We start from the raw sequence: 21,775 nt of genomic DNA on the forward strand, positions 1-21,775 counted from the left end.
CCTTTTGAAACTTATTATTTGCATGATCACAATTTACAAGTTTCAGATGTTCTTTTGTTGTCGAATTATAATACTGTACAAAATATCAAGTTTTATCTTGAACAAAACGGGTATGGCAATTGAGCGATATGAATGGGAGTAGTGGAACAGGTAAGTAGGGAGGTATCTGGAACATCCCACAATTTGGTTCCAAATTTAAACAGTTTAGGTTGTAAACGATGATTAACATAATCAGAAGGTTCTGATCTTCAAAAACAACATTTGAAAGGGAACCAACTGTACCAGGCCCGCCAATGGATTGGTAAAGACTAAAACAATATTGAGAAACACAAGAGAAAAATGAGCCACATGACCTCAAACAATGACCCGGGGTGTTAAATTTGTCCACCCAGCCTGGCACCACTCCCACAGAACCCACTGTACCTGCCAAATACCATTAATCAACCAGAGAACATTGTGAAGGAGCCTTGGCCATCATGGGCACGGTTTAGTTTTGAAGGAGGGAACGCGTCCCCATAAATATTGGGCAGTCATTGTTTTGTCCCTACGAACATTATTCAGTCACGTCAGAAAAAAAGCAATCAATGCCAAGACCAAAACGACATCCAGTGTTTTTCCCCTCTATTATGTTTACAATACAATATTCTTTCTACCGTATGTTTACCTGACTTGTTAACCTGACTGCCCATTTTGCACATCCGGTTAGCTACTCCTCTTGCACTATCGGCACTATGGTAAAATACTATACGTAGCCATAATACAATACAACTTTTACTTATATCTGTACATTCAAGGAAACTGCGCGGGACAGATGTATCGACATTTCGTTCTGTATACACGTGTACTAGAATGACAATAAAGTAGATCTGAATCTGAATCTGTTAAAATAAGTTACTTTGATGTCATTTTCTTTGACCATTGTACGCACATTGTTTTGCTCTCTTGGTTGATTTTGGGAAAGGAGGGATGAATACTCAGGAGTCATCCCAATTTGCCAATCGCCTTAAAGCAAATGTGGGAGCAAAATGAAAACTCCGTGAAGTGTGGCAGTTGAACAGCCTCTCTGCTTTTCACACAAAATATTGTTGCTGTAGAGAAGCGCCGTCCCGCAGTGTGTAGAATTCCATTTGCGGGATGATGACCGAGTGTTTGGACCAAGAGGCGGGTCTTTTGAGGCTTTTTATTAAAAAATATAAATAAATAAAAAAATCAATCATCTGGGCTTGTGAACAGGACAAAGGCATCAACAAATGGTGTGACCGCAGTTTGTTTTTTATAGGAAAAGATGGTGTATTGACAAAAATGTAACTTAGTTTTCCAATCGAAGTAAGGGAATCACAACAGATGTTTTGTTAAGACTGCAGACTGGATTTTACTTGCGTTATAATAAGATGAACACCACTTAGAAACATTGCTGGGAAAATATAACCACTATATAAAATGATTGTTGGTGATAGGAATGAGTTTTGCGAAAAGGATAGTGAGTGTTTGGATGCGTTCTAAGGGATGGGCAGGGCACTTGTATGATGCGACAGGGGTAAACCAGTGAAAGCTGTTAAACAAAAGAGTGTGTTGTGTCACCCTGACCCGAGTGACACGGCCACTTTCTCGTGTGCCGTTTCTTCTGGAGGGACGAAAGCATGACCGACTTGGGTGCCCAGGGGCCTAGCTTGTTTGGGTGTTTGGGCGTTTGGGTTAGCCCTGGTCCACAAAAATGGTGTTTTTTGCTATTTTTGTCCCCTTTTTTCTTTTCTTTGTTATCGTATGTGTTTGTCTTGCTGTCGGTCACCCCTCTTGAGGGATATGACCAAGGTAGAGAGATGGATACATTGATGCATTGAAACCTCAAATGTATTCAATTCGTAAATACTTGATTTAAATATCTGGATAAGATGCATTCGGGACTACTTGTTAGATCACAAAATTTTAAAAATGTAACACTCAAGAGTGACAGGAAGTCAGCGAAGGGACGTAGGCCGCGGAAGAAGCCGACGCGATGACGTCACAGGCACACCGCGCCCCGCCCTCTCCTCGGCTGTGTAGGAATGTGCGCAAACTTTTCCTTGTTTCTCGACGCCATTTCCGACAAAAGTTGCTCTCGGGCTTCTAAAGTTTGGCCGCTCGCTCCACGCGTCGAAGCCGACTGCGGGTGAGTCCCTTCGGGGCACGGGGCACACTTTGACGGGCCTCTCGCTCGCAAACGGGAAAACTTTGACGGCTCGTCTGTTCTGGAAAAGAAAAATGGAGGCCGAGGCGCTGTCCCAAGATCAGGACCATGGCGAACACTTTCAGCTAACACTTTTTGATAACTATACCAATTTTTTTTTTTTAATAACACCAATCTTATCTTTCCTGTTTCATTTTTTGGGGTTCGCTTTCGTCCCTCGGGCAAAAAGCGAACGCGGTGACTTTTGGCTTCCCGTTTGTAACTTTTCAAGTGAGTTTTGCGGCTAAAGAAAGCGCACGGTCGGAACCGAGTGACGACATTTTGGCTTTATCGTTCGAACTAGCACAAATGTCTCGGGGGAGAAGGCTCCCCTATCCCTCCCAATTTTTGTTTCAGCTGTTTTTTTTTTCCTCTCCGATGAACTTTTTTTTAGAGCGGGGCGCTGTCGACTGCACTGGTGCTGTTTCAAAATGGCCGACGCTTTTTTCACACTCGACAAACTTGGGCAGGGCGATGACGTCACGCAACCGGGTTCACTCTAAAATAGGATGCGTACATGCTCACCTCTTGACAATAATTCGTATTTGACATATTTTGTCTTTTCGATAAGCTAAGGCATCGGAAAAAAATATAAACACGTACCTAAGATCCCTCTGAGCGTTCGGAGGTAAAAAATAAAATAACTGCAAAGGCGTGGTCAAAATACCTCCAGTGTAGTTATTTCTAACCCTCAGGTTAGTTTGAGACTTTTTGCGCTAAAAGCCTATACAAATGAATGCGACTTGACCACACTCGATTTTTAACTGCGAATCCTTCTCCAGAATATACAATAAAACAACAAAAAAGAAGTTGCAAACTTTGAGCAAAAGCTAAATGGAATTCAATTGCGTGTTATTCACACAACGAAGACTTGTACTTGCTTCAAAACAAAGCGGCCGTCGACCTCAAACTATTCTCGGTCGAGAATTTTTGTCGTTGATTAAAGCCTTTATTGACTGAGTCGCATACAGGACGTTTGGAATTTTTCTTTTATTTTGGCCATTAAAGAGGTCAGAAATCATGCTATGGGTGATTACTTTTGGCCATTTTTCAGAACAACCCAAGCTTTCAATATCAGGTCATTTCTACCAGCCACATCACAACACTGCTTCGGCCCTGCCCGGCAGGAAGATGGCAAGGGGGCGGGTGACCATTGTTGGTTATTTTGACCATTATGCAATGTGGACATCATTGTCTCTATCGGCTAATCGTGTTGCTGTACTTTGATTCCTACACTACACCCTTTAGGGTGGATCTCTTTTTTTGTAAGCGAGGAGATTTCATAGGGGTTCGGTGAACAACCTCAAGAACAGGGTCAAAGTTCACAGATGTCTTCTCTCCTTATTTTGAGTATCTACTAAACTTAACACTCGTCAGTGGAAAAAGGTGTCAAGACTCCAGCCGGACTTTGGGGTTTGTTTGTTGGTGGTCGGAGCTTCACGCGGGGACTTTCGGGGGTTTAGCCTGGTCACCATTTTAGTTTTCTCTTTGAGTGAGCGTTTCTGTTTTTGCGTGCAGGAAGCGTCGATGGCGTTCACCATGGAGGCCTTCCCCATGATGGAGGAGGACGTTCGCGCTTCGGCGGCACCGCAACTGGTCATGCTAGCTAACGTGGCGGCCGCCGAGGGCAACATGGCCGACGGCAAAGAGATGATGGAGCTGAAAACGGTTGCGTGCCAATTCGACGACAGCGAAGACAATGACGGCAACGGGTGAGCGTGCCAGCCAATTTTCTTAACGCTAAATGTTATTCCCCTATTTTTCATTGCGCTGATATTAGCGCTTCATCCGGTCTCCAAGCTATAATCGATGACCATTTATCCTGACATTCTTTCCTTTTTCTTCTTTTAAAGGGACTGTGTGTATTATTTAGCACAGGGGTCACCAACCTTTTTCAAGCATATTTTGCTAGCGAGTGGCGCGAAAGGCCGCCAGTTGGATATGCATTTCTAAAATAACAACTCATGGTATCATGTTATTACCATGATGATACCTGTAGTTTGTATTAATAGATTCGACAGAGCGCTAAGCCACGCCCAGCATTGTTACGGTATCCATGTATCGCACGCGGAGCAAATAGGGTTCCCGAAACAGGAAGCGACATTTTAGTCGCTATTCCTGATAGCATAGCCGTGTCATTTCTTCCTTCATGATGCAAACTTATCTCAAAAGAAAGTAGAAAAGGCTCTCAATTATTAAACATAGAGTTCTATTCATGGCATCAAGGTGTCCAAAGACGCTAATAACCTTGTAATGTCGGAGATCTATGACGAAGTGGTCATTCGCTGTACCAACTTCACATAGAAATGGAATCAGTTTTGTCAGCTCTGACGGACCCTTCCTGCAAATGTAAAGCGGGGTACGTACAGTACACTTGATCGTTTTCCCTTCTAACAGACCTCCAGATTGAAATAGGTCACCTCTTATTTCTTGGCACACGTAATGCTTTGAAAGAAGCAAAGTTTTCTTGAGGCTGTCTTGGCAGATATCTTCATAAGAATTTACGACAGAACGAACCCATTTGGAAACTTTTTAGGGTTGTCCAGGTTTTTATTTCATGGTAATATACCAAATGACGTGGCAGAGAGGAGCTACACGTCATGCTGTGAGGTCGATTGGGTGCTGTGTTATAACTGCCCCTACAGCGGCGTAAACTTCAATTTCCGAAAAATCAAACACTTACTGTAGAACAAATGACTCTCTTCTGGTTCCCATCTATCATCTTCACGTTGTGCATGCCTTTATCCACCTCGTACTCTAATTCAAATGAGATTTTGGCTGAGGAAAAGGGACGAAGCTCACTCCTATTTCATTTGAAACAAAACACTCAACTTAGAAAAGTTTCAGGTTACAAAGGTACCCCCATAACAAAATCAATTCGTAAGTAGAGGTGCATGTGACGCAGAGATGGACGACCTAAATTGTCATCCGCCGGCTCTCGTGATCCTGGCATTCTGATTAACTGAGAACAAGCGCTGTTGGATCTATTCGTTCTCCCGTTTGCTTATTAGCCTTCGTTTTCGATTGCACTACAAAATATAGACACATATAGTGGTCTTTTTTTACGTGTTCAATCTGGAGTGCGATGTCCAAACTGGCTGCAGAGAATGTTCACTACAATTTTTAGCAATGACAATAAAGATAATTCCAAGTCTCAACCAGTATGTTGTTAATGACAATAAATCAGTTCTAATTCAACCGACGTTTCGGCAGGTTTGCTTTCGACAAAGGCGAATTCTCCGAATCATCGGACCCCGGTGATGCCGTCGGAGGACAACAAAGCGTGGAACGGGAGGCCCGCGGCAGCTCGGCGGCCCCCAGTTGGAGGGGCCCGTCCCCGCCACCGGATAAGGTCTCGGCGGCCCCCGGCCCGCCGTCTTTGGCCCCCGCGCCGCGGTCTTCGGCCCCCGGCAAGAAGAAAAAGCCTTTCCACTGCAAGCCGTGTCACTTTCAAGCGCAGGACGAAAAAGAATTTGTAGAGCATTTGCGGGCTCACGCCGCCAACAAAATGGTGCTGGTCAACCGCGTGGAAAACCGGGGCGGGGCCCGGGAGGCCGAGTCCACGGAGGAAGGCCAGGCCCCCCCGGCCGACGCCAAGGGCCTGATTCGCTGCGAGCGCTGCGGCTACAACACGAATCGCTACGACCATTACGTGGCGCATCTCAAGCATCACACCAAGGAGGGACACGACCACAGGTGGGATAATAAAACACACCGCGATTGCCACGTATTTGCCCTTTTTTACACTTATGCCGATTGTGGAGATCCCAGGACCAGAAATTGGCATTTTCTGGGATTTTGCTGAGTCAAGTGGGTCTTTAGGGCGCAGCGTTTGAATTCGAGTCGGTGTTGTTTGCCTGGGTGGCTTGCAAACACAGTGATCTTTCGGTTAATGCGGTTAATGGGGTTAATGGGGAACGGAACCCCCTGCCAAAAGTGAAAATCCACAAAGTAGCGTCACGCGTTGATAAAAATCCCCCAAGGGTCACCTTACCTCAAGATGACGTCCTTACTGACTGAGAGTATACCGCTGTAACAAAATAACAACAATGCAGTATTGCAGTTCATTGTCATTAGGGCTGCGACTAACAATGTTTTTAATAATAGATGAATCTGACGATTATATTTTCGATTTATCGGATTAAAAAAAAACACGTTATTTTTTTCCTTTTCTTCATTCAAATATTGAAGTTTTCGACATAGAAGAAAATATTTTGTAACAAGAAATAAATGCAAATGTGAAAACAAACACACTCACTTTTACTTCTTTGAAAACTTTATTGCTGTGCAAAAATGTGAGCATGTCCATGAGGATCATGTTGAGGATGCTCTCAGTGATGCCAGCTTTTTGCTGTGGCCCTCATGATGCCTCTTTTTCATCATGAAGCTTGTCAGTGTTTTCTGTTTTCTAATGAGATGAGAACGTATAAGTATGGCACGATTCATCACTCAGACTTTGCTAGAAAATTCAAACTTGATGCTTAATCTTAAACTTATTACCACCATTGTGTGCAATGTTAGTTTTTTTATAAAGCACAATGTAACTGTTCTGTAATGTAATGTATGTAAATGTAAATCGTTCTGTATACACGTGTACTAGAATGACAATAAAGTAGATCTGAATCTGAACACTGCTTAAGATGATAAGTGTATCAGGATGAGCGGATGGATGGATAGTTTGGATCAGTTCCTTTATTTAAAGTTTCTGTTGACTCACTTGGTAATGATTTTAACGATGCTTTGCTTAGTGTCTTGGATTCTGTGGCACCCTTACGGTATAAATCTCGAACAAAAACACCCGCTGAAAAGAACTCGATCGCTTCAAAAAACTGCGGGAAATTTGAAAGAAAATGTCGCACTACCAAGCTCGAGGTCTTTCTTTAGACCTGCTGCGACAGCTTGCCGAACTATAAAGCAGCCCTTGCGTCTGCCCAAACCGCCTACTTCTCTAAGGTAATTGCTGCACATGAAAATAAGCCCAAAATCCTCTTTGATACTATATCAGGAATAAGGCCGTCGCCTGATCATTCCACCCATTCAGCCCATGAGTTCATGATCTTCTTTAATAATAAGATTCAACGCATCCAGGAAGAGATTTGTCATACTCGACATCAGGCTCCGCCCTTACTGTATTCTTTTTTTGCGCCGCCCGCAGGGTGTTCAAGTGCACGCTGTGCACCTACAGCACAGTCAGCCAATACCATTGGAGGAAGCATCTTCGCAATCACTTTCCTAGCAAGCTGCACACTTGCTCGCAATGTTCCTACTTTTCCGACCGCAAGAGCAATTACGTGCAGCACATCCGCACGCATACCGGTGAGTTGGCCGTCCGCGGCGGGGGGGACTGGGGGGGGATTCGCTGTTTGCGTGGCCGCTATGGCTAACGTCCCCTTTTGCAGGCGTGCGTCCTTTCCAGTGCCCCTACTGCGACTACTCCAGTTCCCAGAAGACTCACCTCACCAGGCACATGAGGACGCACTCGGGTGAGTCGGGCTCGCCGGCGCCTCTTCTGGCCGCACGTCCTCAAAATGTATATCGGCTCGAAAATGGGTTTTATTCAGGCTTTGTACGAGTGCTCGGGATCCTTAATGTTTGAATTTCAAATTCTGGAAAGTACTTGAATTAAGATAGATAGATTCTTTATTCATCCCCGCAGGGAAATTCACATTTCCAGCAGCATCCCTGAGCTGAGAACAGTACAATAATAAAGCAAAGGGAATACAATATACAAATACCCAATGTGACGTGCTTATAACCACTGTAGCGTGTTGTATAGAGTATTTAAATAGTGCTTCATAAAATACACAGTGCAATAAAAGTACGGTAATATGCAATGTAGGGGGTGTGGTTTAATGTGGGCCTTTACTCCGCTGGGTGGAGTTAAAGAGCCCCATGGCATGGGGAAGAAAAGATCTCTTCAGTCTGTCCGTGGTACAAGACAGTGACAGCAGTCTGTGTAGTGGAGTAAGGGTGAAGTATTTGTAAATGCTTAAAATCCATGCCATGTTTCTCAGCAGATAAACTCCGCATTAAATGAAGAAAAATTGAACTCAAGAAGAATTGACTTTCTTTGGCCCGCACCCACCCTTAAATACATCCTTGGCGATAGTAGGATCGATAACAATAACGACAACTCACCCATAATTATTATCATCAACAATATAATGTATTATTTCTTCTTTAAATGGTAATGGGGAAATTGGCTTTGAAAGTCTTTTAAAAATGGCCATGAAAATGTGTACAAACTATGTTTATGGTTTGCCAAGAGATGAAGATTTGTGTGAGCGTTATACACTAGGTTTTACTCAATTTGTGCAACGATTGTTAGCAAACTTTGACACAAACACATCACACTCCAACAACATGGCCCAGTTGAGAGATTACAAACATTGCTTATTCAAACATCATTACTAATGTTTCCATAAAAGAAATAATTGTGGCAGGATAACAAGGTTACCATGACAAATGAACAAGTAAGGGGGGTTTTAAGGGTTATTTATCTATCTTCGTTATTCATTATTCATTATCCGTTATCGGTCAGTTCATAATACGCTACAAAGCCTAGGAGCCGGGAGAGGGTACCCACGGGGATGATATGAGTACCAACATATTAAAGCATCTGGTAGGTTATATATATTTTCAGTTTTGCGCGCTTGTTTAGGGTGGTGGTGGCCCTGCTTGGGAAAGAAAGTTCATCTGAGTCTGTTTGTCTTTTAATTCATGCTAACTCTGATGCTAACCAGCTTCATGTTGTGACTTTGTTTCTGTTTTCTGAAGCATTCCAATGGCGCTGCAGGATGGTAAATTGTCTCTGTGTCTTTTTCATTTTGCCTTTACATGTGGAAAATGAGAAAAATGCTTAAAGCCTCGACTTCAAAGCTAGACAAAGAAATGAGACTTGACTAAAGAGATAGAAAAAGAAATGGGACATGACACAAAAGCTAGACAAGTAATTGTATAATGAAATCTCCTCTGTTAAAATCCACTCAAGAACCAGTAAGACAATTGGCTGATAGTGAGAAGGCTGTAGACGATGCATAAAAGTCCAAATAAACAGTGAGCAATAAGTCCAAATATGGAACAACCGTGGTATCTTTTTTCAGATTTCCAATAGTACAACAACTACATTATTTATTGTAAGCTATCAGAACTGGGACTTGACAATAAATGGGGCTTGACTTAAAAGATAGACAAAGAAATGACACTTAACTTCAAGCCTAAATCTGGAAATGGGACTTAACTACAGAGCTAGACAAAGAAATGGGATTTGAGCGAGACAAGAGAATGGGACTTAACTTAAATCTAGGTGAAGAAATGGGACTTGACTCAAAGGCTAAACTATAAAATGGGACTTGACTTAAAAGCGAGATGAAGAAATGGGACTTGACTTAAGTTAAATTAATTTATTTTTCCATCATTTAACGACTAGACTATGAAATGGGACTTGGCTTAAAAGCTATATGAAGAAAGAGGACTTAACTTAAAAGTAAGATAACATTTTGACTGGACTCAAAGGCTAGACAAGGAAATAGGACTCGGGATAAGAACTAGCTAAAGACAAGGTACAAAATCTTCTAGGTTAGAAATATCAGATCCGCCATGGAGGGTGTGCATATCAAAGAACGGCAACACGATTGGCCAATAGTGACGACGAATAATCGGTGCATGATTGTCAAAACAAGGAACTAGCTTTCTGTACGTTCTCCTCGATAGTAAAAACAGAATCAACTCGTCTTTCTCTGACGGCGACCCGTTTGGTTTTTGCGTCCAGGCGAGCGTCCTTTCAAGTGCGAGAGCTGCAACTACCTGGCGGCCAATCAGCACGAAGTGACCCGCCACGCCCGCCAAGTCCACAACGGTCCTAAACCGCTAGCGTGCCCGTACTGCCAATACAAGACGGCCGACCGCAGCAACTTCAAGAAGCACGTGGAATTGCACCTCAACCCTCGCCAGTTCCTCTGCCCGCTCTGCAAGTACGCCGCCTCCAAAAAGTGCAACCTGCAGTACCACATCAAGTCCCGGCACCAGGGATGCCGCGTTGCTCTCGACGTCTCCAAAGTCAAACTCCGGGTCAAAAAGAACGGCGATGTGACCAAAACCGACTTGATCGACCGGGATCCCTTTCCTGCTGAAAAAGCTCCCGGACCCATTAATCTGTCGGTCCCCAAAAGCACAAAAACGCAAACCGAGGTCTGTCTGGTTTCCGGGGCGGAAGGGGAGCGGGAGAAAACCTTCCCGGACAAGCACAAGAAGACCAACAAAAGCCTGGACGAGGGATCGGGCGTCGCCAAAGCGAGGAGGAGAGTCAAGAAGGTGCCGACCGAAGGAACGGGTGACCCGACAAAGGCCCTTCTCGAGAGGACCCCGGTGGGTCGGCGTACCCGAAACGACAACAAGACGAGAAGTGGGTCTGGCACCAGAAAATCAGAAGAAGTAGTGCCTGCCGGTGCCAGGAAGTCGGAAGAAGTCAAAATCCTTGGGGCAAGGAAGTCTGAAGCGGGCAAACTCATCGGTGCCAGGAAGTCAAAAGATGTCCAACTCGCCGGCCTCAGAAAGTCAGAAGAAGTCCGACTTGTAGGGACCAGGAATTCGGAAGAAGTTGAACCCGCCGGCATCAAGAAGTCTGAAGACGTCCAAGTGAAAGGCGTTAGAGACCCTTCAAAGTCTCCTCAGAAGGTTGCCAAAGAAAAGTCCAAAAAGAGAAAAGCCACCCCAGCTTTGGACCTTTCAAACGTGGCAGCCCCCAAATCGAGCAGAGGCCGAGCATCCGCCGCCAAAATTCACGAGCCCCCAGGTGGCCCGCCCGCCAAGAGGACCAGGAGCTCTGCCAGGAACCGGTCTACGCGTCAGAGTAACGGCACTCCCGGCCCCCGAGAAAACCCGGCCGCGACGGCCGAGACCAGATCCGAGACCGACCCGGACGCCTCGTTCGATCCCGAAGACGGTCCTGCCGAGGGCCTCCTGGCAGACCCTGGGCCCGAATCGCCGCTTCCCGCAGAGAGCGGCAAAGTTTCGGACGACGACGAGGGCGTGCACAGCAGCCACGAAGGGGGCGGGGACAGCGAAGGGGGCGGCGATATCAGCGACAACGCGTCCGAAGGGAGCGACGACTCCGGACTCAACGGGAACTGCCTCCGTCCCGGAAAGACTTCGCCAGAGCCGTCCACGCCCACCAGCGACGTTGCCTCGCCTACGAGTGACGTTGCCACGCCCACCAGCGACGTTGCCACGCCTACCAGTGATGTTGCCACGCCCATTGGAGAAGTTGGCACGCCCCCCATTGAAGTTGCCCCGCCCGTCGGAGAGGTTGCCCCGCCCACCGGATTCAAAAGCCAGACCTGCATCTTTTGCGACCGCCATTTCCCGGCGGAGGCAGAATATCGCCGCCATCTCAAACGCCATCTCGTCAACGTCTACTACATGAAGGCGCCGGCGGGAAACTGACGATTGGCCGATCCGGTCAAAGGAGGCGGGGCCAAATAATAAGCATGTCCGCGTTTGACAATCCGACTTGGGACTTTTCAGGACCGGGGTGCCATTTTGGGCAAGAAATCAACGTCGAGGTGCAGCAAGTCTTCAAAGGGACAGTGTGTAATATTCAACACCTTCTCGTGGTTTGAAAATAAAAGGATTTTTGTTCTAAAAAATATTTTGATTCAAAGGGACAGCGAGTATATTTGACCACTACGCATTGTTGTATTGTGTCGCGCAACTAAAAAGGAAACTTCGGAGACTCTAAGTGAGCGAGAAGCAACATTTTGCCTAGCCATTTGCCAGGTTTACGTTTTTTCGGGTACCCTTAGCAGCAAGATGGCCGACAATGATGTCAGCTCCCTGGAGGTGAGGCTCATGTTATGTAGAACGAGTGCGCACATTTCTCGACATTAATTAGTATTTCATGTATTTTTGCCCGTCATTTAAATCGATTTTTAATTGTAATGAGTTTTTTTTACCACTCGGAGGCGCTAAATAATACGCTTTCCCTTTGACAATTAAACATGGTCTATCCATATAAAAAGATCATATATATATCTCCTGTGTCCCCCTGCCCGAGGATAGCTGGAATGGGCTCCGGCACCCCCGCGACCCTACTGAGGATAAGCGCTGCAGAGGATGGACGTATGGAAGGAGATAGATACATATAAGAATAAAGTGCATTTTCTAACATACCTGCATTTTTCTGACATTGGCCAGGAGCCGACATCATTGTCTGCCTTTCCGCTGCTTTTCTTGATTTTCATTTTTCTTTTTCTCATTCTTTTTTCTTTATCTTTCTTTGCCCCTTTTCCAATTTCTTTTCTTTGAATGTCTATTATATTTCCTTTTTCTTCTGTTAACCTTTTTTTTTCTTTATTTTTGATTGGTGAAAAATGGTTGCAGTTTGGTTCCTTTTAGTCTGTATAGTCTTTATGCCTCGTGCTTTTTATCACTCGATTTTGGTTGTACCATACAATACAGCGACATCTCGTGGTCAAATGACAGACTCCCTTTTAATGGAACCTATTCAACTCTTTGCAATATTTTAGTGAAGGTCAGCTTCAGCCACGTGTTTTCTGTAATATTGAGCGTCTCCTACTGGTACCAAAAAACTCAATTCGTTTGAATACTCGGCAAAAATACACCAACTATCGTACCAATTTTATTTTTCATTGAAAAACAAAATCCTAGGTGAAATCACTACCTAGAAGTTGCCGCCATGTTTGTCTGGCATCTTGCTGCTACGTCGTGCGCTTGGCACTTGTATTCACATTAGACAATAGAGTGCCATCTGTTGGTCAAAAATGACACACTCTCAAGTTCGGTTTATCTGTGAAGCCAAGAAGACTCAAAGGCTGTTTTTTTACTGAAACCAGCTATTAGCCAATCCTGTTCCTAAAATGTTGGTCCAGCAGAGGCTGCCCATTCACATGCCTGACTGAAATGCATTCATGATTATTTTAAGCCATTTGATCATTTTTCTTCTTTAATGTGCAATAAAATGATTTGTGTGTTCATCACGCGAATGCTTAAAAACTAAAAAAAAAAAAATGTAATGATTTTATGATGACTATTTATTCCCGTTTGACCAAATAAGACCCAACGGACGTTGTGGGGCCGTAATTGCCCAAGAGACACCACAGGAAGTGGTGCTCCGGTGAACCCGGAGCCAACAAACAACCGCACGGTATATTAGCGATTAAAAAGTTCATACAGTGGGACCTCGATTATCGCGGTTAATGGGGACCAAAACCACCCGCGATAAGGGAAAATCCGCGAAGTAGCGTCGCCCCTTCTAAATTTTTATTTTATTTTACTATTATTTTTTGGACCCGCGAATGTGGAACCGCGAAGTAGCGAGGTCCCACTGTATTTACTACAAAATATCTACGAACACTTCAATATTATTTAAACATCTGATATTTTAATCAGGCCCATGCATTGACATATCTAATTGGGTTCTCGTTTTTTTTTTGTTATATCCAAATTCAGGCATGTTCGTGGACATTTAATTGGGTCCTATTAGTTTTTTTATAACAAGCACAGAAAATGTGACTTAATAAAATATATATACTTCATTATTGTTTCAACTTTTGGTATATCCGTCAGGCACATTAATGGACATCTTTGTTTTGCCGAGCGCTTTAATAAAGTAGTCAAAAAAAAAGCTCTTCACTGGCTTTTCACACGAGAAGTCCCTTTCTTTTTGGAGGTTTTGTGTGCTTTCAGGGCGGCGCCCATCAAGATGGCCGCCGAGGGCGTCTTGTAGGCGGGGCTTTTGGGGACGCGCGCCCCCTTCAGGACCACCACGTGAGGGAGGAGCGCCGGAATCCGAAGTCCGTAGAGGGAAGCCAGGGGTTCGTGGATTCGCAACAGCGGAGCGGCGTCCTCCCACGCCGTCACCGACACCCAACCTGAGGAATGGAGGAAAGGCGGAGGTGAGAGGACGCAGATCCCGCTTCCGTCCGGAGCCGGGTCCCTTCCGGGCGCCCGTGTGTCCTTCGCCGACGCCGCGGCAGACAACCGGCTTAGAAGTGAACGACGGGAGCCGGCTCCTTTCCATACAGTCACCTGTCATTATCAAACACGACGGCTCTTTGAAGTCGACGAAAGGAGCCGGTTGCCCACCAGTCGGGCGCCGGCTCCCTTTGATTTAACGAGGCCTCGTTACAATTTAACGGCTCAACGAGCCAGCTCTTGGAAATGAACGACGGGAGCCGGCCCCCTCTGAAATCGCGACGTGACATCGGCGAATGTAATGTTTCTAGGAGCCGGCTCTTCGAAGTGAATCACGGGAGCCTGTTCCCCCCCAACGAGGAGCCGGCTCCCTTGGAGATAAACATTCAAATGGGCAAACATTACGGCTCACTGAGCTGGCTCCCTCCGGGATAGAAACGTATCATGGGCAAACGCGATCGCTCTACGAGCCGGCTCCCCGCCAATCGGGGGCTTCGGTCCTACCGGCAGACGAGAGCGTGATGTCGGCGGCGGCCTCCAGGGGGCCTCTTCCTTCCAGTCGCACATCCCGGGGAAGCAAGGGCGGGAAGTCCTTGATGCGCTCCGCCCCTCCGGCCGGCACCTGCACCCGGGAGCGCCGTTGGTACCCGTTAGCGTCGGAGCCCAGCGAGCGAGCACTCACCCCCAGCAGCGTTCCCCCGGCGTGTTTCTGATGAAGGGCGTCGGCTTTTTCCAGGCTCGTGACGTGAAGCGGGATTTGCGACGACGCCAAAACCGAAAACCAGCAAGACTTTTCACCCTGCGGCGACAAGGGGGTTCGTACAAGGGCTTGAAATCCTTGAAAATGCTCGAAATTGTTGCTATTGCTACCTCTTGGACCTCGCATTAAATGAGAATCATTTTTCTTTAAAAAAGGACTTAAAAATGATGCCAAACCACTTTCAAGAGGACAGCTCTATTTAGAAACCCGGCTCCTCCTCCTGATAAAACATTATGGTACAATTTATTGAGTAATGAGTCATTTTATATTTGTTTTGCAGGGAATCCTTAAAAACCACGAACTATAAATTAAAATATCCACAAATTGACAAAAAAAAACAAAAACAAAAAACAACAATTTGAGCTTTTTTTGTCGTCTGTATTGAACTCGATTCTACCTCGAGAGGTCTTTCCGTCTTTGTAAACAAGGGCGCTCATTTTCGGAGCAGAACGACAGAATTCGTGTCAGTTTATGGCAGTCCATTGAAGCATCATAGATGGGAACGGCTCAAAATAACACAAGGTACTGTATGTGCTGGCGGCAAGATGGCCACTTTTTTTCCGTCACTGTCCTAACCGTGCCTCGCTAAGATCAGGAAGCAGGCGTCACTCAAGGAGCTTGAGAGAGGCCGCAATGAGGATTTCAGCCAGGAGACGGCGTCGGCAAGTAGATCATTTTCGAAGGACGGACAGTCTAAATGAAAAACGTGGCACTTTCTCATATCGGATGTTGTCAGCGACACATTTATGAAGTGGCATGGGTTTGGGTTGGCAGCCATCTTGCATTTAACAAAAGTTGTCAAAACGGCTCTAAGGGTCTCGGACGAGGATTAGGGTTTGCTGGGGTTTGTTTAATTTTCTCACAACCGAGCGTTTTTTTGTTGTTATTGGGTTTTGGGTTGTTATTTTTTTGTCATATTCGAGTGCTTGTCCGTCTATTTCATAAGTTGGACATTTGGGGATTAGATTTCGGTTGTTTTCCGGTCATTTGTTGACGTTTTCCATTTCGCGTCGCAGCATAATGCGCATCGGTGCAACGCGTCCTTCCCGAAGGTTCCCCATAACCAAGCGCAGCAGCGATACCGTCGACTCTTCCGTTTTTAACAGAGCGCCTCGTGTCTTTACAATCGGTCAGGTATAAAGGAGACGGAGGGCAGATTTGGACCGCTTACCCTCGTTGCTCGTTTTAAACACGACGCCATGGCCGCTATTGGCCACCCGCGTCGTCGCCGTTGGATTTCCGAACCCTCCTCTCGCCTCATAAAAAGAGAGGACTCGGGAGAGAGCCTTCCTTCCCAATCTCTCTATTTTGAGGGTCTATTCGACGGAACACAAATCAATTAACGGGGTTACGGAAGGCGCCCACCTCCAGGTAGTCGATCCGGGCCAGCGCGCCCACAAAAAGACTGCTGCCGGCCTTCAAGAGAAAGGTGCGGGGAACCAGGGACTGCGAGGGAAGCACCCGTTTGACTTCCTCTGGCTCCAGCAGCTGCAGGATCTGCAAACCGGGTTAGCGTTAGCCTCGGTCGCCGTTTCGTCCGGCGGGACCCCCCCCTGTCCCGCTCACGTCGTTTTCCTTGCCGATCCCCGGCGTGTCGAACAGCCAGTGGGCGTCTTTGAGCTCGTTGTACGTCAGGTTCGGGGGCCGAATCTCCGGCTTCCCTGCCGCCGGGACACAATCGAGACGTGAACGAAAACCGGAATGAGGCCGCGTCGAAAAGAAACACCCGGAAGCGGCCGTAAACCGCGAGAAACGACAGTCGATTGAAATGCCCGGGCTGTAAAAACGTGGACTGGTCTGTCGTGTGCGGAGGCCTCCGAGACCATCCGAGAAACGGGAATCGGAAGGAGGAAAGCCACCCCGTCTCATCCGGACGCAAAGGATCTTGTTCCGCCTCGGATAAAGAGCGCTCACCGGGTGGCGCCGTTTCTCCGTCTCGGTCGTGGCCGAAAGCCAAAGCGTCGGCGTCGAAGAGGAAACCTTCCGGTCCGCTTTGGGGAAGGAACGTTTGACCGACGTGACCTGGGAGGGAGCAGAGCCGAGGGGAAGGGTCAAGGGGAAGGGCTTAGCTCATCCACAGATAATACATTCTTGCTCTTTTTTATTGTGTCAATTATAACCTCACTGTTAAATGTGAACTGGAGTGCCAAGTCCAATTTGGTTGTCACAATATGTTCAACCCATTTTGTTACAATGACAATAAAGGGATATTCTATTCTTTTTTCCCCTTCGTCTTTGGCTTGATTATACCGTGTCTGGTTTTTGGTCTTTTTTTAAGTAAATATCTATCTTTTGATTTTGGTTTACGGTATATTTATTTCAATCATATCTGTTGTATTTTGGCCCCATTGTTTGGGTCCAGTTCTTTTAGTTATTTTTGGGTTGTTATTGTTGCATTTGCCCGTTTTTGGTCAAAAATAGGTTGTTCTTTGGGTCATTTTAATTGCTCCATTTGTTTTTTGTCTTTTTTGGGTCAAATGTCTTTTGTGTTGTCGTTTTTGTTTTGGCATTGTATTTTTTTTCCCTTGCCCCCGTGTAGGTTTTAGATCAGGGGATGCCGTCATAAACGTCTGTGGTGTGTGTCAAGTCAAGTCAAGTCAAATTTATTTATATAGCCCTTAATCACAAAAATGTCTCAAAGGACTGCACAGGATTACAGTTACAAAATTACACAGTTACCTGATAAACTAGCAAACCAGTGTGCGGCCCTTTAAGACTCCTTGTGATGAAGGACCAAACAAATCAACATGACTTCAACTTTGCTGTTTTTTGGGGGTGGTGGGGGATGTTTTTGTTGTCAGTCAAATATTTTGCTGTTTTTTTTTTTGGGTTGTATTTTTGTTGTCATTCAAATTGCTCGAGTTGGTTTTGTTTTCGTCCAGTTTTGGGTCAAATATTGGTTGTTTGTTGGGTCATTTTAATTGTTTGTTTTTCCCAATCCAGTTTTTGGTCATACATCAGTCCTTTTTCCTCCGGTCAGATTTTTGGCCTGTCTAGGGCCATTTGCAGTCATTTTTGGGGTTGATTTTATGCTCATTTTTCAGGTCACTTTTCAAGCGTTTCAAAGTCATTTTTAGTGGTTCGTTTTTTGAGATGATTTTCCATCGTTTTCGGGGTTTTTTCTCTCTCTAGTTTTCAGTGAAAGCGTTGGTCCCGCATGACCCGGGCCAAGGTTTTTTCAAGGTCTCCCCGCGCTCCGTACCTGCCAGGTATCCCAGGCGGCGGATGTCTTTGAGGTCTTTGACGCCTTCTGGCCAACGGGGCGACGGCTCTCGGTCCTCGGCCGGGGGCGACCCCGCCCCCAAACGCCGTCGCCGTCGGAAGAGACGGTACGGCGTCGGGTTCATGATGGGGAACTTTAACAGGTTCAAGGTGGTCCCTGCGGAACCGGCAAAACACAAACCGGGAAATCGGATCACGAGAACGTCACCGTCTTTGGTCGGATTTCATTTTCCTTTTAGGGTCGTTTTTGCTTGTTTTTTGTTGTACTGCGGTCATTTTGGGATTGTTTTATGGTCATTTTTTGGTCATACTTGTCATTTCTGGTAGCCTTTTCTGTCATTGGTCAATTATTTTTGGTCATCGACAAGTCGTTTATAGTCAATCTGTGATCTTTTTATGTTTAGGTCATATTTAGTAAATTTTGGTTCGTTATTTTGAGGGTCTTTTTGGCATGCTTTGGTCGTTTTATGGTCAATTTTAGGCCGTTTTGGGGTCAATTTTTGTTCGTTTTTCAGTCTTATTTTTTAATTTTTTGGGGGGGACATTCCTGGTCGCTTTTTTCAAGGTTCCTACAGCTTAAGGCAAGTTCAATTGAAGACTTCTTAAGACTTACTTAAAGCATTATGAAATCCAATTTAAGACCAAGTCGACAAAAAATAACAAGACCCACAATAATATAGAGTGCCTGGTACACGTGAGCCGGCACAGCTTTTAGCCGTGGCCAAAAAATGTTTGTCGGACAGCTACGCCGCATGAAGTTCTAACCGACGTTCTCGTGTGTAGTGCGGGTTGACCTAAGACACGCGTCCGACCGAAAGCGCATCGCCGTTATAAAGTTCCAATGTTGCGGTCACGCCATCTTGCCGACAAAGTCAAAAGACATCTTTTGTTCGATCGTATTTAAATAATACTCACGTGTTCACATTTCGAAGACTTTGGAAAATTGGATTGTAAATATTTGATCTCGTTTTTAGAATCACGAATTTGATACCTTTTAAGACTTTTCATGGATCCGCAGAACCCTGTTTTTTGGTCCAATTTCACTTGGGTTTTTTTGTTCGTATCGCTATCATTTTCTGGTAATTTTTTGTTTTATTGGGGGGCAAGATCGAAGACCGTGGACCAGATCTCGCGTCGTTTCCGGTCCGGGCCGAACTCGTTTCGGGTCTCACCGGGCCAGGGCGACACGGTGGCTCTGCCGACGACGTCGGAAGCTCTGGACTTGCAGTAATCGGACTTGAGCAGCGCGTTGAAGAGCGTGGACTTGCCGGTGTTGGCCCCGCCCACCAAATAAACGTCGCCTTTGTACCTCCAGGACTTCTGCAGAGCGGAAATCATATCCTCCACTCCGAAACCCGTCTTGGCGCTGATCAGGTGGACTTCGCTCAACTGGGGACCCAAACCCACGTCCCGACACAACTGCTCCAAGCGGCGTCGGATCCGTTGCAAATAATTGGGCGCGTCGCCCGGAATCAGGTCTATCTTGTTGCCCAGGACCACCACGCGCTTGTTGGGGCCCACCAAGTCCGGAAGATCCGGGATCACCGAGTCCGGCAGGTCCAGGAGGTCCACGACGAGGAGGACCAGCGCCTTTTGAGAACGGATCTTTTGCACCACCTGCCGGAATTCGTCCTTGGTCACCTCCAGGTCCAGAGTGGTTCGGTGGTGTTGCAGCAGATGGCATCGGTGGCAGGTGGCGCTGTCGAGGCGGTCGTCCCGGAGCAGCGCTCGGAGCTTCTCGCCGGGCAGGAAACCCGGGGCGGTCTCGCGAAGGCAGTGCAGGGGGGCGCCGCAACCCGAACAGCTAACGTCGCCGACGAGCTCCTCCCCCTCGGTCCGGTTCTGGCGTCCCGTCCTCTTTTTCCTCCCTGAAACCGGGACTTCGAGACGCGGAGGGAAGTCCACGTCGTGGAACCGAACGGAGGAATCTACCCCGAGGCCGGGTCCGACGGACTCGTTAGAACTTTGGGAGCGCGACTCTTTGCGGACCCGCCGAGAAGGTGCCGGACCGAGCCGAACCCCCTTCGGACCGCCGTCCGCCAAAAACGGTTCTTCCTCGTGATCTGAAAGAACACAAAACGGTATCGGGGACGGAAAAACAAAAGCAATGATTGGACCTTACCAAAGTCAAGGGTAAAATCAGGCAATGTTTCTTAGCTTGGCTTAATTTAGTCTGAAGTCAGTTCCATAAAAGCAGGTTAAATAAAGCTAGGCAGAGTTACTATGGCGATTCATTCTCTACAGCCGTTCGGGCTAACAACCAGGCTAGAGAAACATGCGGCACATCGATTGACAATGGCGTGAAAAAGGAGTGTCGTGTTTTCCAGCATTTTCTTGGACTTTCTTGATACGTGGCATTGTTTTAATCAACCCGATTTTACGCGTAAGCTATATTGTCTTCTCATTCACCTGTATTGACTGAACAGTGAGATAGTAGCCATTCATGTGGTAGATTTCTTGCTTAAAGTCCTCCCGTTTCATAAAATGATCTTCAAATGGCCATCGAAGCCTTGATGAATATGTCAAATTCTTGCCAAGATTCTAAAAAGTGATGCGTCACCCGCTATATGATACAGACGCTCCCCTACTTACGACCGTTCGACTTAAGCAAAACGATAAATACAAACGTTTTTTTTCAGGATGTGGAAAAATATCCGGACGTTGCTGTAACGTGGATTTTGTATCGTGCGCGAGTACAGCAAAGTATTGTAGCGCTTCTTTCCGCCGCTACCGGCGTGTGGTGGCGCTGTGAGAGCTCACCCAGCACACACCCTGAATAAGAAACACACGGGTACTGTATCTCCTGCGCGCTAAGAACGTTGACATTTTTATCGTTTAATATCCGGTGCATCCGTTCGATAGGGTCGGTGTCAAGTGTAAAGAAGAGGCGAGCCGTTCCTTTTGAAACAAAAGTGGAATAAGAAAGACTGATGCGGTTGAGAAAACAGTCGGATCGCTTTTACCACGGAGGAGGACCCCTTAGACAGCTCCACCTCGGAGAGCCCTGTACTAGGCTATCTTAGGAGCTCTTCACAGAGAAAGAAAACCTCGAAAGTAGCGCGAGACGCGTTTGTTGACGAAAGTGGAGAGGAAAGGTCGCGCATGCGCACTTCTGACCTGCGATGTCCTCGAAGCAGAAGCGTTCTTCTAGGCGAGGGTCCACCGTGCAGGTCGGCGGGAAGCCGCGCGGGATGATCCTGGCGTCCGTCGAGCGTCTCGACGCTCGTCCCGAAGCGGCCGCCGTACAGGGAAGTGAGCCTCTCCACCGAGGTGAGCACCGCGACAAGAAGCGAAAGGTAGCGGCCACGCGCGCCATCTTGAACATGCTTCTGCTTGACACGGCGGTGACGTCATTGGAGCGGAAGTGGTCATCGTCAGGATTTCTCACAAAACTCTCGCTATCTTTATCTGATTTTTTTGTTTTACGTTTGGTTATCATGTGAAGAAACGTTGAAATGCATTTTTCAAATACAAAATAAAATCCAGGAAATGCTCCCTACAGTTGTGCGTATGTCTGCCGTGCTTCCGGGTTACCGGGGCAACGGAGGCCAAGCTTTTGGTTCTTAAAGGTACAGCGACCCCTTTTCATTTTTACATTCGACTTACGGATTCTGGCAGATACGATCATTTTTTAGGGATGTGGAAAAATGTCC

General features: G+C 46.5%; 2 protein-coding genes across 4 annotated transcripts; one reads left to right on the forward strand and one right to left on the reverse strand.

Moving 5' to 3' along the window:
• The first annotated feature begins 1,980 nt into the window (after positions 1–1,980).
• Positions 1,981–13,761, forward strand: rest (RE1-silencing transcription factor). Of its 2 annotated transcripts, XM_088343818.1 has the most exons (7): positions 1,981–2,149; positions 3,725–3,918; positions 5,420–5,902; positions 7,362–7,522; positions 7,606–7,689; positions 9,978–11,407; positions 11,450–13,761. In XM_088343818.1, the coding sequence occupies exons 2-7, from the start codon at positions 3,734–3,736 to the stop codon at positions 11,648–11,650; spliced, it is 2,544 nt and encodes an 847-aa protein (XP_088199944.1). In that variant the 5' UTR covers positions 1,981–2,149; positions 3,725–3,733; the 3' UTR covers positions 11,651–13,761. The 2 variants fall into 2 exon arrangements, with proteins under 2 accessions (XP_088199944.1, XP_088199943.1); XM_088343817.1 differs by having other exon boundaries at positions 9,978–13,761.
• Positions 13,762–13,809: 48 nt separating this feature from the next.
• noa1 (nitric oxide associated 1) lies at positions 13,810–21,476 on the reverse strand. 2 transcript variants are annotated; one of them, XM_088343819.1, is made up of 9 exons: positions 21,240–21,476; positions 19,295–20,185; positions 18,103–18,279; positions 16,815–16,922; positions 16,467–16,561; positions 16,266–16,397; positions 14,823–14,939; positions 14,645–14,762; positions 13,810–14,097 (listed from the first exon to the last, which is right to left on the reverse strand). In XM_088343819.1, exons 1-9 carry the CDS (start codon positions 21,445–21,447, stop codon positions 13,856–13,858), a joined length of 2,088 nt encoding a protein of 695 aa, XP_088199945.1. In that variant the 5' UTR covers positions 21,448–21,476; the 3' UTR covers positions 13,810–13,855. The 2 variants fall into 2 exon arrangements, 1 of the variants encoding a protein (XP_088199945.1); XR_015851303.1 differs by having other exon boundaries at positions 13,951–14,097; positions 14,546–14,762.
• Between the last annotated feature and the right edge of the window lie 299 nt (positions 21,477–21,775).

Source organism: Urocampus carinirostris, chromosome 9 (assembly GCF_059441175.1).
Source record: "Urocampus carinirostris isolate Australia breed hairy pipefish chromosome 9, RoL_Ucar_1.0, whole genome shotgun sequence".
Taxonomy (NCBI): Eukaryota; Metazoa; Chordata; class Actinopteri; order Syngnathiformes; family Syngnathidae; genus Urocampus; species Urocampus carinirostris.